The following is a 17,405-nucleotide window of genomic DNA, read 5'->3' on the forward strand; positions in this document are numbered from 1 at the left end:
ACACATAACACTTGATGTGGATTGGCTCATTAACTGCACAAGTGGAAAGACTGCACTGCAGCCACCTTGGAATGAAGATAATGGCTCTGCTGTCATCTGTGTGACAGCACTAAGGTTCGGCAACACGGCTCTCCGAAGGCAGCGCAGATGCACACAGAAAAATCATTCTGACAGATGTTTTTTTTAAGATAACGATTGTTCAATGTTATCTCCAGAATTGCACTGCTGTCAAGGTGGATTAGCCCCTGACGGATCATTAGACAATGGGACTTGAACACTGAAAACCACTACACTACATTAATACTGAAATCAATACCTATCATATGCAATTAGCGTTTGTTAGCAATAATAAAATGTAGAATACTGAAAGTCGGAATGTGCAATGAGTTAGACACTGAAACGCTGTGTGGAAGTGCAGAGGTGTATGATAACTCTCTGTAGGCAAACCCCTTTCACATTCTTAATTACAAATTTGGATGACAACAGCTTTAAAATTTGAAAAACTTTGAACCGTGCGTAGGTGCATCCGCTTTGCTTTGATCGCTGCGAATCAAGTGACTGTACATGACTCTCACAGTTCATCCAACAGAAAACACAAGCTGCCTGTAGATCGTGCCACTGTCTTTGTGTCATAACCAACATTTCACCCATCAGCCCCCCCATCACACACACACACACCCCTTACTCTGATATTTATATTTGTATCCAAAAGCAAACTCTCTCTCTCTCTCTCTCACACACACACACACACACACACACACGATGAGTCCAGACCATCAAACAAGCAGCCATCACTGCACCGCTGGATTATCTATAACACTTGTTTGGCTTTTTTTTTTTCTGTTCCCAATTTCCCTTCCTGTTGTCTTGCTACCTACTTTCCTCTCTCAAGGCGGAGACGGTCGCTAAGCAACCGGCACAACACAACAGCGCAGCTCTCCAACTCGGCTCTCCGCTCGGTGTGCCCCTGCGGTTTCAGACAATCAAACACATGAGTGTGCGCGCATTCGTACAGGATGTGTGTGGGAAAGGTGAAAGCTATGAATAGTTTCCATCTCACAAGCAGAAGCCAAAAGTCCCTTTAGCTTCTTAAGAGCTGCCTCTTGACTTGGATGTAACATCATCTTGCATTCATTGGGGATTTATGACAGGGCATCCAACTCTGGACTGCCTGAACCAGAAAGGACAAAAACGAATAAGGCCGCGAACCTGTGGTGAGATATGCTTTTAATTCACTCCAGCTTGAATAAAACCACTAGAAATCCACCTGTTGTAGACCGAGCCATCCAGCTGGAGATATCCTTATACTTCCTGGTAGAGCAAATTTCTGTCATTTTGTGTGCTAGTAGCTACACGATTGTAAGTATTATTACTTGGCAAAAAAAAAATCTGAGTTCCAAGACGGGAAACCTGGATGAGCACAGGCTTCAAAATGAATCGATTCCTCAGTGTCTAAAAGTTACAAGGCATAGGTTGGAGAAACCCTACAGCAAAGCACACCCCACTGATGGCAACACAAGCATTGAGCAAATCACTGAAGTACATCATTAATGCAACTATTCAAACACAGTGTGTTTTTGTGCTGCCACATCACCACTCACAGAGGTACAAATGTAATCCGAGCACAAATAATCAAGACATCGGTCGTTTTCCAGGTGCATCCACTGCTAAGACTTTCACAGATTGTTATGAGGTTACAGTAATCGAGCTAGCCGCTTACAGAGCATACATTCGGAAAATGAGGATGATCACCGTGGCTTTACAAAAATATACATTTGTGGACATGCACTGCGCGACCCAACATTTGGTGCGTCCAATAGTTTTAAAAAAAGAAGGTAAAAACAGGAGATCATCAGTTTACAAAAGCAAAGCTCGAGAACAAATGGCACTTACTGTAACTATAGCAGTTTGGAATCTCTGGGGCAGCATTATGGCCTCACACGAGTAAACAAACACTCCCACAGATACAACTCAGATCCGAGATCCGACACTGGGCCGCTTCACAGCGCTTTCAATCCGACCAAATTCACCCAATTCAGGAAGTAAAACAAAAAAGGGCAACAAACGCTTCATAGGTGTTTTTTGTCTTGGCTGCATTTAAAAAAAAAAAAAAAGTTCTCTCACTAATTAAATAACAAAACTGAGAAACATCGGGCTCCATTCCTTACACAACCCACATCTTTTCTCAACCTGAGTAAGATTTGAAAGAAAACCTTTGTTTTAGCACTGACCACAGTCTTGCCATTTAGTTCCGGTTCTTATTGACCAAACTGGCATTGTAACAACGACGTCTTCAAACACAGAGCCCTGAAAATCTGTTCTGTACTGACCTCATCAATCCTTAATATTTGACTCTACTGTGGTCTGTAAATGCCGTGAGCTTGCAGGTGATATGTTAAGAAATTTATTTGGGCTGTAAATGTTTAAGGTAACCGGATGTTTCAAAATGATCCAGAAAAGCTCTTCAGCCTCAGGTCTTCATGTTGCTGATGGCAAAGAGAATCGGACTGACCCATAATCAGCTTTATCCGAAGCAACCATTCTCCAAATAAACATCACATGGCAGGTGTAACACAATTTATGTCAGCTGGCTGAACTAACAGAGGGTCAGGCCTCCGCCGCCTCCGTGCTCTGAGCGTTTTGGCCCTCTGCGGCGGGGCCGAGCGGCCCGGCCCACCACAGGCTCAGGGTGTTGTCTTGTCGGATCTCCTGCGGTGACATCACAGCTTCACCCCCCTCGCCGTCGGAGGCCGAGTCACCCTCGCTGTCGCCGGGCCACGGAAACTGCCGCTGCCCGCTGGAGGTTGCCAACAGCGGCATGAAGGGATGAATACTGTGAAAGAAGAGGGATTCAAGAGAACTTTTCTGGAATTTTGCACGGCAACATTGCACCTGTTATACATTTAAAATACATTTAGATGTTAAACTAACATGTAATTAGAGATGCAGTTCACAGACAACTGAATTTACTGAGGTTTAAGTCCAGATTCTAAACGTAATTATAGCTCATTGGCTGCCATGATGCATAATTTTCAGTTCATCAGCCACTTCATCTCTTCTACACACACACACCAATTTAAGATGATGTGAAATGTTACCAAGCAACAGAGCACACAGAAGCTGTAGTTATTGCTCTCACAGAGCAGTGACACTGTATGTTGTGCCGTGTTAAAACTCTGAAATCAAAAGCTGCTTCTTCTCTTACACAAAATATTTTGGATGATTTGTTTGCATCTTTGCTTTTGTGTGAATGATTGTCAGACCCAAACAGTACAGCGCAGCAGGACAATCAGGCAGGAGAACAGCAACACAGTCGCTGAGCATGATTGAAGGACCTAAATCTGATGATTGCTTACTTTCTGTCTGCTATTCACAGCTGGTGTTCTGTTTGTACTCAAGTCCAATAAGATCTGTCTCTATCAGGAGCCTCTGTTTGTGGCTGTTTGTACCATTTTCAACAGTAGTTAGTTGTAGTCCAGCTAGTCGGTCGTATATAGCGTGACCTGGACAAATGAGAAGCTCAGGTATTTCCATTTTAAAAGATATCTATTGTACAGTGGATGCTGATGGGATCTCGTTTTTTGGCAGTGGTACCTGATGCCGTTGGTGCAGTCCCAATGGGCCTGGAACCTGAGCTGAGGCTGCAGTAGCTCCTCATTACCATCAGGAGGAGCTGTCTGGGTGTCCCACACTGACACTACTCCCTCTGTGTCGCCACTCAGCAGGTACCTGCCTGACCTACACAGAAACAAACAACAACAAAAAACATGTGTAAACGATCAACAGGTCACGGGTGATTATTGATCAGTACTTACACACCTGAAACTGGGCCAACGCTCATATACATACCATGTGGTCTTAAGGGCAGTATCACCACTTTGTCACAGTTCAAGCTCTCTCACTCACACACACACACACATACCCCTGAGTTGAGTTCAAGTAAACTTACAGGTCCAGGTCAAAGTAGATGCGCTGATTAGTGGCCACGTTCCTCTTAAGCGAAAACACAACCTTGCCTGGCTCCCTTAGGTCCCAGCACAGGATTTCTGGATCCTACACACACACACACACACACACACACACACACACACACACAGCTTTTTATTATCGCCCTGTCATTCATACTATATTCATGGTGGTGTCTTAACTTGCCTTACTGTTGATAAGTGTGAAACACAGTCAATCCTTTTCACTTTGACTTTCCTGGGAATGCCATAAAGCCTAATCAGATTCTTTACATGCTGACTCATACCACTGAGGCAGTAACTTAGCATATCAAGCTCTTATCCAAAAACACTGCTTGTGTAAACCAATTTCCCAATGCAACAGAGCAAAGTCATTTGTTACCTGCCTAACACGCAAATCCTACCGACGGTGTGTGTGTGTGTGTGTGTGTGTGTGTGTGTGTGTGTGTGTGAGAGATCATTCAGACGAGGCAGCATTATTACCCTCAGGTCTCCTCTCTGTATGCTGCTGTGTGTGTGTGTTCATATGTTCACCTTGCGCCCGCCGGTGTACAGGTAGTTGCCGTCAGGGGAGAAGAGCAGATGGGTGAGGCCTCCGTGGTGGCGGGTCGGCAGCAGAGCCAGCAGGGTGCCGTCTTGGCAGGAGTAGAGGCCAGCGCAGCGGGAGTAAGAGCCACAGGCGTAAACAGACTGGCAGGGGCTGAAGCCAAAGCTGGAGATGATGCCACTTTGGCCCTGCTTCTTCACTGCAGTGAGGACAAGAGAGTGGCATTTGGCAAGGCCGTCGGCCTTTTAAAAGGTTCACAAGACAAAACTCTCAATCACCTCTACTCAAAGTCGACTTTTTGCCAGCTCATACATTACAAGAGGAAAACATGTCTCAACAATGCACATTTAAACTCACATCTGCATCATCTGTTTCCTTTTATGCTGCACTCTTTTCCCAATCATCCTCTTTCTCGCTCTTTAAAAAAGGCTCTTAGCACGCTTTTTGAGCACAAAATAGCAGAAGCGAGGGTTTGGCAAAGTCCTCACATGTATCACATAACCTGTTTTTGACAGTAACCACACATTTCTGTGTAATTTGCAGATATCAATTATCAAGCAGGGCTGACGGAGCCAAACAAACATGAAACCGTAGACAGCAAGGTTGAACCGCAGCAAGATGTCGAGCTGCCAGTGTAGCAGAGATGAAAAAAAAAATCCTTATTTCAGGCATTTTGCATTTGTTATCAGTTTTTTTTTCTTGCCAGGACATGAAGATGCAACCCTTGAATTGAAAAATAAGACCTACTGATATTCCCCAGGATCATTTTGGTGTTAACTTAAAGACAGACACTGGTTCAGTTCATTTCAGGACGGTACAAAAACCTGTCAGCGAACCGAGACACGTCTGAGGTGTGACAGAGGTTAGGAATTCATCACAGTAAACATTTAGCTCCCTTTGTTTTGTTTTCTGCCAAAGGTACATAATAAAAACTCTCCTTGTTGGTTTGTTGAAAGAGACTTCAGCCTGTGAGATGTGACAGCCAGCTGTCAGATGGCAACTTTTTGAATACCGGAGACAACTGACTTCACATTATTCTTTTCACATTGTCCCTGTTTACTTATTGTCTTGTGGGTTTGATTTTACAAGAACGCGGGCTGTGAATGCAATTCTTTTTAGAAAGTATTCTTTATTCTTGCATCCTTGAACAACAGGGAGATTTTTCAAAACAGTCCCTGCTCGAAATAATCAACGTTTCGCAAAACTCATGATTCATTGTTTGTTAAAGTTAATATTATTCAGAATAATTCATTACCATGAAGATAAACTCCATTTTAGTCCACTTTCCCCTGCTTTCAAGATGCATTAACAGAAAACTCCATGGGGGCACAGAGCAAATGGCTATCAACTTCTGATGTGAAGAACCACATTGAACATGTATTAAAGACTATATCCTTATACTGTAAAGTATACATGATATGTAGTTAATCAGCTAAATAACACAAGCAGTTAATAACCGACCTATGGTGGGCCTCTCCTCACAGTCCCTTCCAGGACGCTCCGTGTAGAAGACCCGGACAGTTTTGTCAAAGCCGCAGTAGAGCTGCGTTCCGTCGGGCGAGAAGCAGAGAGAGTGGGCCGCCGTCAGCTCATCCAGGTGATTGTAGGGTCGGAAACTGGCTCGCACCTCCCCATAAAATGCATCCCACATGTGGACCGGGTTGTCACGGCTACTGCTGGCTAGACTGGGGAAGGGAAGTGAGAGGCCAGATGAAAAGAACGGCAAAGAGGGGGAGAGCGTGAGTTATTAAGACGTATGGGAAAAGCACTGAGAGACAACAGGGAATAGAGAGTGACTAATGCAAATTATGAACCAAGGATGAGTAAATGCTGAGAATACTTAATGGAGTCAATCTTTATTGTCCCTGAGGGTATTTTTTTTTTAACAGCTAGCAATTAAGAAATTACTCATTTTAGAATTTCAACACATAAGAACATTTAGTAAGTGAACATACTGTGACAACCAGCATTTGTCTTTAAAAATTACCCAAAGTAACCAGTGGAATAAAATGGAGGTGTGCCTGCATCTTACAGGACGTGAAACAGATTCAAATGAAATCTGAATGAGATTCCTCTGAAATATACATTATGTATGACGAAAAAAGAATCTCTGATTCATTTTCTTGGCTCTGACCTCTACTGCACCACATCCACCTGAATGTATCAATGCATCAAAACAAATACACAGCTTTGTGCCACGCCTCATTATGGAGACAAGACCAACAGCACATTCTTATTGATTCAAATCAGGGCCAAAGACTGAGCCATGCCTTTTTAACTCTAATTACTGGGTGCTGAACAAATGCCGAAACATCACTGCGGCTCAATTAGACAAAGGAAATTAGCCCCTACCGCTGGTGCCGTGTTCTGTTATGGCCCTTCTGAGCCGCAGCTTTATTCCAGTGCAGGGAAATGCCCAATTATAATGCTAGACTGCTGCTAGCTTGGAGCAATGCCTAGAACTCAGTGCAACTTAACCGAGCCATAACAGGGGCCCTTATTCCCTCTCTACAGGAGGGGCATCAACAACACGCGGCTTTTGGCAGACGGATAGTTCAAGGAGCGCAGGGGGAGGAATGAAAAACAAAATGGGAGATGTGAAAAGAGGGGGGAGAAGGAGGGAGACAGGAAAGGCACCAGGAAAACAGGTTTGCTGTGAATGCGTTTAATAATCACAACCATAATCTTTTTACCTGGCTGACCCAGCCCTTAACAATTGACTCTGAGCTTGTCAGACCACCTGGCGTTGCTCTGCAGGAGCCCCTCTCTGATATGTGTCAGTGATCTGAAGAAGATGAAGCATTCCTGTCACCATCTCCTGCTGTCATCCTCGTGACAGACAGGTCTTTGCACGGCTTTGGCACATACGCACAGGCCTCTCGAGTGGATTATTGTCCACACGATTCATTTGTTGATCATTGTGCTGTAGACACAACTCTCATCTTTGGACATGCAGCTCCTGACACCCACTGCCTTCCTCTTACACACTGAAGACTGTCTGGTGTTGGGGTGGAGTGGTGCCAATGCTGGGCCTTGATCAGAGGGATCTGTCAGAGGGTGGAGGCTGTAAGTGCAGCATGATGGGAGCTGGGGGAGGAGGTATACACAGTGGAAACTGTTGGCAACTTGACCTCAGCTCATTAGCACGGCCCTACCTCTCTTGCCACAGAATCTCCACGGTGACGGCTGGGTGCCACTGATGTTGGTTCAGCTTCACAGTGCATAGACAAACACACAGTGATGTCACAATGACCACATTTTCAAAGCCTGGTCGAGCACGCGGGTGCACACACATGGCAAGAAAAAAGAAAACAGCAAAGAGAGGACAGAGAGAATCATGAAGCCCTTTAGGTGCTGTCTGGACTCCGGAGAGCCGTTAGTGGGCTGCATCATGCTAAAAAGCACCGTGGGCCTCAAACAGCCAAGCAGATTGCGACAGAGGTAGAGGCAGACAAGATGAAGGCCACCTCTTCTCTCATAATGAGAGACATCACAAAGCTTTTACAGCATCTCTCAACGCTGGCAGCCGGCTCACACAACGAGTAAAAATACCACAGGGATCAAAGAATGAGTCACAAGCACACAACAATACCTTCTACGTATTTTCAGATAGTCTATTAGACAGGCTCAAGCCAACCGAAAATCTTACACACACACAGGCGCACTAACCATCCAAGATCTAGATTAAAAACACCAATCACCGACTGACACTGGCCTAGATAAACAACCCAGTACCTTTCCTGTGTATACATCCTTCACCATCTGGCAGGTTGACCTTCAAAGTGAACTTTAAATGTCTCATCTATCCAGCTGTTAAGAGCTGAGGCTCAGGGCATGGTCTGGCAAAGATCGAGCTCAACTCACAAGCATGTGTCCGGGTCCAGAGAGTTCATCTTGGGGTACCAGCAGTAGTCGTAGATGGTGTCTCCCTCTGCCATCCTAAGAACCGGACTCTGCCACAGAGTGCGAGAAAGGAAAGGAGACAGTCAGGAACGTAAGGACGGCAACGCACAGTGTTCACAAATTGTAATTATTTATGGGATCCATCAGTGCTGATGCTGGTACTGAATAGGCTGCTGGAAGAAAATATCACAGGCTGTTCCCTTATAGTGAAATTCAATATCAAAAGCCAGTGGCACCGTGTGAGAAATGGAGCAATCAAAGCTCAATTTTCTACCCTTTTCACAAACAGTCTGTGATCTCTGTGATGGGACGAAAATGGATTATATTTCAATTATTTTTGTTCAATGATCCCAATCTACCAGCCTGTAATACAATTAAGAGGCTGACTCGTCACTTGATATTTTCCAAAACCTAAATGTTTTAACCTAACTGTTAAGTCTCTGGTAACACGTTTTCTCACGCTGCTGCCTTAAATTGATTGAAATGTTTTGTGCTTGTTCTCAGTTGATGGTAACACACCATAGACGCAGAACTCACGTTCAACAGCAACACAGTTGTGGCCTCTGTATAATACGGTCAAACAACACACAATGTTAATACCATTTAACTGAATTCAACTTCATCAACAAGCAAAGTTTTGAGGTTGAGAAATGGCATTTGTAACTGTAAAGCTATAAAAAAAATGAATATCAAATATGCTCTATTTGTAGGAGCAAAACAAGAGTTTTTGATAGTGATTTATCTACTTTTAGGAAACTGAACAGAATCCACTTGTTGGACACCTGCCCTACAAAACTCAGTGAAGACAAACACTGTACTTACGTGGCAGCGAATATGTGCACGGGTTCTAGCAATTACAGCCAAAAAGTGACCTGGACTTGGGCCTGATGGGGGCACCACAGGAACTGTTTCAAATTTGTATCGTGGCATATTGAGGGTTCATGTGTCTACTGAGCAATTCTGGTCAAGACTCACAATATTGGTCCGCTCTAAAGAGGTAAAACCTTTCTTGTTTATAATTCAACAGCTTTTAATGGAGAGGAAACCAAAGTCCTCGATATTTATTGTGATATTTAAAAAAAAAAAAACCTTTATTAATAACTTTGTGTATACAGCATATTATATTCATATGAAAGTTGTTTTTTGCTTAAAGTGCTTCTGCTTTCCTTCCTTCATAAATTAAAGTAACCAGTCATGACTTAAGCATGACTTGGCATGAACGGTCTTTGGCAATAAATGACTGAAGCATGTACTGTTTCAAAACAAAAACAATGCAGCAGTCAGTAGCAGTTTCATAACATAATGAAAAGAGCTGTTCCATCGGGTGACCACATCCGTGATCAGTTAAGGTTCAAGGTCAGTTAAGAATTTTATACTTTGGCTCCAGCTTGTTTACTAACCTCTGAATTATATCATTGTCAACCACAGAAAATGGCCTGAAGTCTTTGGCTCTATATTCACGGATGCATCTTGTTATTCCTTCAGTTCTGGGACTGTTCTGGAGAAGCGGGGATCCAAATGCTTCTTTCAGGCTCCTTTGGCCTGGCTGAGGCTTTGTTGTTTTTGTAATTTGAGTTTTAGCAGGTGGCGAGGTGCCAAATGGCGTCTCATGTTTGATGTGTTTCCTGCAGTGTAGTTGACCGCCGTCTGGCAGTATAAGCCAGTTGTTTTGCGTTTCCTTTTAGCCATTGTCAGTTCTTGAAACAGGAAAACCAAAATGTTGCCACATATCAGCTCTACGGAGCATCTTCAATCTCTTTTCCATTATTGGCTCATTGGGTTTATGTTTTTTTTTTTTTTTTTTTTAGCAGCGTTGGTTTGCATGCAAAGGATGATGGGAGTCTGTCTTGTTGAATACTATGACTGTGCCCTCTGCTGTTCAAACAAAAACAATACAGTCTTTGACATGGAGAAATAGTAAATAACCATGTAACGTCAAGGTATATAACGTCACAGTCCCAAAATTCAGGAAATCGTTACATCCCTAGTTGCCAGCATCTAGTTGTCAGCTACTTTTTTGATCCTCTACACACACATGATGGTAAGATATCTGCGTGCTCACCATCTCAGGAAGCAAATCCCAGTTGTAGCTGTAAATCTCTGGAGGGAGGTTGTACACACGGAGCACATTGTCCGCACTGTTGGTCAGGATACAGGAACCATCAGGGGCCCTAGTTTAGAAAAGGTGGCAGGATGAGAAAAAGGTGGTCGTACTTGCAACTTAAGTAAATGACAGAATCAGAAAAACTCTTTCTGATGCTTTTTATTAAATAGATATTTACACTCTTCTTTGGCCCCATTCATACAGACTCTCAGAGATACTGAACAGTCTCTTGTGTGCTCAGTCTTTCATTGACACAGGCAAGCCAATACAAACTATAACATGTGATATCCGAGAGGTTTAAGGTAGGCTCCATATTTCAAGGACAGCCAAATCCAAAACTTTGTACTGACAGTGGTGAACTGAAAACAACATGTACACAGGTTGGTTCTACAGCACAGTTTGGATTAAAGGTGCCATTTAGAGCATTCTTAAGCAGAAATGTCTTAACTGTACTTGACTGAGAAATGGATTTACCTTGACCGTAACATTAAGATTGTTCCAGGCAGCCTCACTTATACCTAATTTATTGTCTGCACTTGTGTTCCCACTAAGAATGAAAAAGATGGTGGAAGTCATTTTCCTAACTTAAATTGCACTGAAAGACAATCATTTTCTCAGTAATCCAGGACATCGATATCTGTCCTTGATCAGCCCCCAGGCACTGAATGTACAAAAGTAATTGTCTTCTATTTATGGTAATCATTCTAATGACTTACAAATTCAATAATGATGTTAACGTTGACACATAGCACCTTCAAAACCTCATCCCCATGGTGGATTATATGTCATGTTAATTTCAGAAGAGATTACCATTTGCAGCCTTTGAGGTAATTCTCTGGAAGGCTGGAGAACTCAGTCCAGGAACCGGTCAGCATCTGGGGGTTCTGGGTGAAATCTAGGCCAAGGCTGGAAGCAAGGCAGAGAGAAGGGCAAGTCTTGAGTTAATGAGCTTAAAAGAAAGGAATAAAACTATTACACAACAAACTGAAAGACAATATCCCATTTTAGTAAAATGCCCAGAGCAGGCAATTACATATGTTCAAATTGCTGCGCGTGCACAATTATAATCAATACTGGGATTACAACAAGTTGTGCACACACTTCCTTGCAATTTATTGCTTGGCTTTGGCTGAAGAAACAGAAAACAGAGTCTAGTCATTTCAGATTGACAGTGTTCTTTACATGTCTTACTTTTTGAGAAGCCCACCAACAGCGCCTTTTTTTTTTTCTTTTTTTCATTTTTATTGCACGTATGGTTGATTGCATTGGTGTGAGTAAAACTAATGATCATTTTTTTTAAAACTCTGAGTATGGTGCTTCATGGTTGTCTCTGTATTCAACACGCATAGTCTGCTTTGCCCCTTGGTTGGTGTGTACTGAGGAGCAGGCGTGCTCCTGGTGCACAGAAGCTACATGAAGCAGTAAATGGTACAAATAAAAAATATCAGGTAATAATGACCAGAACGATCTTCTAAGATGATTCACTGGAAGCAAGGAATTAATCATGACACAAAAAAGCTGAAAAAATGAGCCACAATTGTTTGTGGTGGTGAACACACACTCAGCCCATCCAAGCACAGGATTAAGAAGCACTAGCATTTTGCAGTGCTCTATTAAGATTCATTTTTTTATCCCCAGACTATATGGTCATTTTGCAGTAACCAGAACTCTTGCTCTGCAGGACAGGTACAAAATATTCCCTCTATTTTAGAAGCATATGTGTTTAACACATCTTCATAATGATCACATAACAACTCCACCCTCCGCAAAATCCTGCTTGAAATAGCTCAGTTGACGGCGTGTCTACTTTATCTTAACCCCTGGGTCTGTGGAAACACAGGTTAAAAATAAACCTGACTTCTTCCTCCACTTACTGCTGTCCTTCACTGGGGCTGTCAGCAGATCTGTTACCGTTGAGCTCCTCCTCTGGTTTCGTCTCTCCTTCTAAGGGGGCATCATGCCCTGCGTCTCCATTCTGACGGTATTCTTCTTCACCTCCCCCACTGACAGGCACCTCTTCTCCTTCTCGACCTTCCTCCTCACATTGTAGTGGTTCCTTTCCTAGCACTGAAAAGTACATTTGCGCAGGGTAACTCATTAATCTTCAAGATAATCCTGAATCATAATCTCTGACAAAACAAAATCTGAACTTCAGTGAAACAGATTTTTTTCCCCTTTCTTATATTTGATTTGATACATGCAGCTGCAGATACTCTACTTTGTGCTGGTGGGGATGTGTCTTCCTGCAGCAATACCGCCTGTGCTGGTGTTTCTCCATGCATCATGATGGGCTTTTCAACCTGCTCCAGCCCCTGCTCCTCCTCGTTCATTCTGGGCCGCTTGGCGGATGGAGGTGCCTGTTCCGCGGAGGTATCACCTACCGCTATGCTGTCACCTTCAGATAAAGTTGATGCCTGTTGAGGGGGCTCATTATCTGCTTCTGATTCCTGGCCTGCACCTGCTGCACCTCCACTTTCACCATCTCCAGCTGTGTCAGACATCTCTATTTGTTTATCAGTCCTTCCTGTCAAGTCCTGTACCTGGCGTCCAAGTGCCTTGTGTCCGGTGATTGGCTGTCAGACGTGGGTGAGGTAAGTGCTACTGGGATAGTGCTTCTTCCTGCAGTGTGGGTGTTTGAGTCTGCTGGGGGTCGAGGACATCACAGCACCCACTAGCCTAGAAAACAGTGAGGCGGGCAAAGATGAAGGCAGGGTACAGGGTAGGTGAGACCAATTGTACAAGACGATGGAAAACATGTAAAAACATAAGAGCACTGTTATAGAAACCTAAACACAATAGCCAATTGAGAGACGTAAACGTGACGTTTTTTCGTTAGAGGAATAAATAACTGACGCCAAGCTGTACATGCAAACACCCCACAGACACCTGTGGCTAGTCGTGACGTTCCAGCCACTCCAAACTAGCATTAATGTTAATTTTGCTAAGTTCACGCTTACGAGGTACAAATTACATGACAAACCCTGACACGTTTTAGTCCATGAATGCTCTGCCGTCGTTTTATACGTTGAATAACGCCTGCAAATAATGCAAAAATGCTTAAATTTCCTTTAACCGTCGGTCCACACCACTAACAGCAATCACCCGCGTTAGCATTAGCCTATGCTAACAGTCAGACGCTACCTACCTGTGTTGTGGCTTGCCTGGCCTTTGGTTCTGCTCGCAGTTTGGATATAAACACTTTCCTCCTCGACGGCGTCAAAGCGTCACCTAAAGCCGGAGAGTCCCAAGAGTACACAAAATTATTCGACGTCCTTCTACTTCGGCACTCTGTGTGTCTATTCACCAGTTCATTGCGAGAAGTTGTAAACACTGTGGGCAGCCATGTGTTTCAAACTATCGCGAGAGTTACCCTGATGACGACAGGCTCATCATAACACAGGAACTGCCAGTTATGTTTCTCATGATGTTCACACCTTTCAACTTGTGCACTTGCTCACAAATGTACTTCATATATAAAACAAATCAAAAACAAACACAGAGACAAGTCACTGCTAAATGCTATTTATTTAGTATTTATTTTGTTCTTCAAACAAACAAAAGCCAAACTATTTACACATCTTTCAGTTGTTCTTTTCCAAAAACAGTTTCATAACATGTATGCTGTTATTTTAACAACATTCAAAGACTCATTAAGCAAAGGAGCTGAACTGACTGGGATATAACTTTCACAATATCTTTTAGGCCACTACTGTTGTAACCACAGTCACCAGAGCTAAAATAAACCAGATGTTCAACTTCATAGCGCCATGCAGACAGGCCGTGACAGGATCTTTACGAAGGCTGCAACCGAACTCCCAGGGCTTTTTGAAAACACAATTTTGTAGTTTATCTAATCATAAAAGCATGTGTAGTTCAGTAAAATAAACTGCAAACTACTTTATCGCGTAATATCAGCTTTTAAAATGCCAAACATAGGTATTTTTAAAGTCATTCACAAATAAGAAACTTCTCAGTATACTCACATGGTCAGAGGCAGTTTCTTTGTTTTGGCAACCAACTACAACAACATTTAACTTAGTAACCATTTAGTATTAATTCAATTACATACTGGAACCTACCGTGGCTACCTCAGTTTACAGTTAGCTATAGCAGGCAACTAACCACCAAAACCTAAACTGATAATAGTCAATGAATATCAGGTGCCATTTAGATTAAAAACTGCATATTCTTTAGTTATCAAGGACACAAAAAACAACTGGCTGACTAAAAGCATTAATCTCTCAAATCCAATTAGATATACATACACGGAACAAGATACTTTCCAAATAGTCCGCAGATGGAATTTCCTCTCGGGTAACACACAACTGACTGGTTAATTTCTCATCTATTCGCTGCCATCAGAGATGGTCAGCAGTAGTACCAGGTGCACAAGGCAGAGGCAATCTGGCCCAAGTTTCAAGTTTCAAACCTCAAGCTTTAGTGTCAAGACCCACAAATGGCATTCATGCAAGCTTGCTCTTACAACCATGCTTCTAATACAAGCCTGATTTGACATCTCAAAACTGTAAAAGTACGTAGTAGCTTCCACAAACATTGAAGTCCCTCGGAGTGTAAAAAATTAACCAACTTTAGTCTAAACGTGAGGCGGACCTGTCACTCTGGTTCAGTTTTGCTTAGTGCAGTATATCCAACAATAGTTATGGCACAGCAAGTTTGTGCTTTAAGCCAATCCTGTGAATTCCACCCAGTCAGCTCAGCTCCTGACAGTACAGACTTCAGCCCTTTATTAAGCCTGCACCTTCAGCAATAATCTAAACAGGAAATCTGAACAAATCCACTCTTCATTTTAAGGAAACCAAAAGGGCAAAAAAAGAAAAAGCCAACCACCAGCAAAAATCAGATTAATCAAAGAGCTGCTCTATTCTGTTGCTAACTAGTAAATATCATGGTGGTACATGTATCAGGTTAATACAGAACAGACGGTTCTGATAGCCAACAGAAAACGGCGTTGTAGAAAGCTCCTTTCTTTCTTTGACTTTAGAGGACAGTCAACGAGGTGATTTCCAACTTAAATCCATCATTTAGAGAACATTTTCAGTTAGCTGTTCAGGACTGAACTATACAATTTAAGGCATGTTCAACAAAGAAATAAAGCAAAACCCACTATGAGAGAAAAATCAGAACACAAACTTTTACATTATTTACACAGCTCAGCGTTTATACTGATGAGCGTTGATGCTTGTGTGTGTCTGTGTGTTTTGATATTGGTGTAGCCCTGGTGTGTGTGTGCAGACATGGTTCCAGAGGAGAGCCAATGTGTACTCGCTGTAGGTGTATTTGTTGTAGGTGTGCATGTAGTGTGTCTGCAACTCCTTTGGACTCTAGAATCTATGTGACGTGTAGTTATGTGTGTGTTCTGTCATGTTTCGAAGTCTTTTTTTTTTTTGTACAATTCTTTCAGTTCATCCAGTTCCACAGCTGCAGGAATTCCTGGTGACTTAGATGTAATCCAGCCACGTCCGCCGTATCCCAACCCAGCTCTCAGTCTCTGACATTTGGGCAGGAGGGCAGGTCTTCTGTCCCGCTGGCGAGAGGACCTCCATGCAGCCACCTGAGAGTTTCAGGCTGAGGTGGGTGATGACATCTGGGCAATACGTGCCTCGAATCTTCTTCCTTGCCGGAAAGCGCCTTATCAAATCCAAAACCTAACACTTCCAACACAGATGGGATCCATGGTCGATAAACCTGTAACGTCATCTGGTAACTGTCCAACTGATAATGCCAACAGCCTGCCCAGTCCGAGGTCAAGACAGAAAAGTTTCTTAGGGTTTAAGTTCAAAAAGGACATGTTTAGGGTTAACTGGTTCATGGGTTGGCTGTAGATTGGATCCTCCTTGCAGAGGGCAGCAAATAAAGCACAGCCAGACTCCTGTGAAAAGACAGACAGAACAGAGACCATCACCACCCCACTGTCAGAAACAAAGTGCCACAAGGTTCACCACGAGTAAACGGATCAAATGAAGTCATTGGCATACAGTGCGGCAAGAAGAAATTAAGCAAAAGTATCTTACCAATGCCAAGAACTCTTCCTCTTGCAGTCACTCTACAGCTCTCAAGGCAGCCATCAGATTGGGAGATGACGTGGAGGCGTCCTTGCCAACAGCTCTTCAAACCAATGTCTGCCTCTTTTACTGTCATATTGATCAAACACGCTTGGTGGGGCTCTTCGAAGTGACTGCAACATCCATTTCGATAGGTAACTATCAGTCAGTCTTGGAACCACAAGTCCGACACCTCAGTCCATGTCCGTGTGAGTTTCCCTTCCATCCCTGCTTATTTCAGGGTTACTGGCAAATTTCGGGAAACTCACAGCGAGTCTATCTCAAACTATATTCAAAAAGATTGATTTTTCTTGAAGAACATTCACTCCATATAATCAATGTCTCATGAATTTTCCTTCATCCATTTGCAAATTTTCTTACTATTCTGAAAGGTAATACAAAAATATGGTTATATACAGGAGGTGGGAGAAGACGGGCTTCTCGAGTCTCTTATTTCAGTTTGGGAATATCTTTTCGGTGACTTTGTCAAAGTCATAGCAATCCTCCTGTTGTAATTGTGCTCCCATCCCCACAATGGTACCTCACAGCTTGAATGAACAAAAGTGCATAGGTGAGTTGGTGAGGGCAGGGTGTGAGCGCACATGAGGGTTGAGGTGAAGACAAGTGCACTAATCAGGTGTACTCATATTGCCCTCTCAGTTCCCTCTAGGGTTATGCAGCCCTGCACTCCATTCTCCACAAAGAGCCCATCCTTGATTTTCATGCCTCCGCTCCACGGTCCATCGAGTCTCAGGATCCACGACCACACACAACGGTCCAGTTAGAGGATCTTGTCCATGTTGTTGTGACGCCTGCAACTCTTC

General features: G+C 43.2%; 1 protein-coding gene across 1 annotated transcript; it reads right to left on the reverse strand.

Moving 5' to 3' along the window:
• Positions 1 to 1,210: 1,210 nt before the first annotated feature.
• wrap53 (WD repeat containing, antisense to TP53) lies at positions 1,211 to 13,887 on the reverse strand. Its single transcript, XM_076725540.1, has 11 exons — positions 13,665 to 13,887; positions 12,738 to 13,195; positions 12,394 to 12,586; positions 11,330 to 11,425; positions 10,478 to 10,586; positions 8,377 to 8,465; positions 5,974 to 6,197; positions 4,500 to 4,711; positions 3,950 to 4,053; positions 3,595 to 3,738; positions 1,211 to 2,833 (listed from the first exon to the last, which is right to left on the reverse strand). The coding sequence occupies exons 2-11, from the start codon at positions 13,018 to 13,020 to the stop codon at positions 2,608 to 2,610; spliced, it is 1,680 nt and encodes a 559-aa protein (XP_076581655.1). The 5' UTR covers positions 13,021 to 13,195; positions 13,665 to 13,887; the 3' UTR covers positions 1,211 to 2,607.
• Between the last annotated feature and the right edge of the window lie 3,518 nt (positions 13,888 to 17,405).

Source organism: Chaetodon auriga, chromosome 24, assembly GCF_051107435.1.
Source record: "Chaetodon auriga isolate fChaAug3 chromosome 24, fChaAug3.hap1, whole genome shotgun sequence".
NCBI classification, from domain to species: Eukaryota; Metazoa; Chordata; class Actinopteri; order Chaetodontiformes; family Chaetodontidae; genus Chaetodon; species Chaetodon auriga.

Excerpts from the sequence above, each read along its gene's own strand:
- wrap53 (XM_076725540.1), bottom strand. The coding sequence starts at position 13,020 with ATGTCTGACACAGCTGGAGATGGTGAAAGTGGAGGTGCAGCAGGTGCA. Across the intron at positions 11,426-12,393 it reads AGCCCCAGTGAAGGACAGCA|CCTTGGCCTAGATTTCACCC; the intron begins GTAAGTGGAGGA and ends CCTTGCTTCCAG. Across the intron at positions 8,466-10,477 it reads GGGATTTGCTTCCTGAGATG|AGTCCGGTTCTTAGGATGGC; the intron begins GTGAGCACGCAG and ends ACTCTGTGGCAG.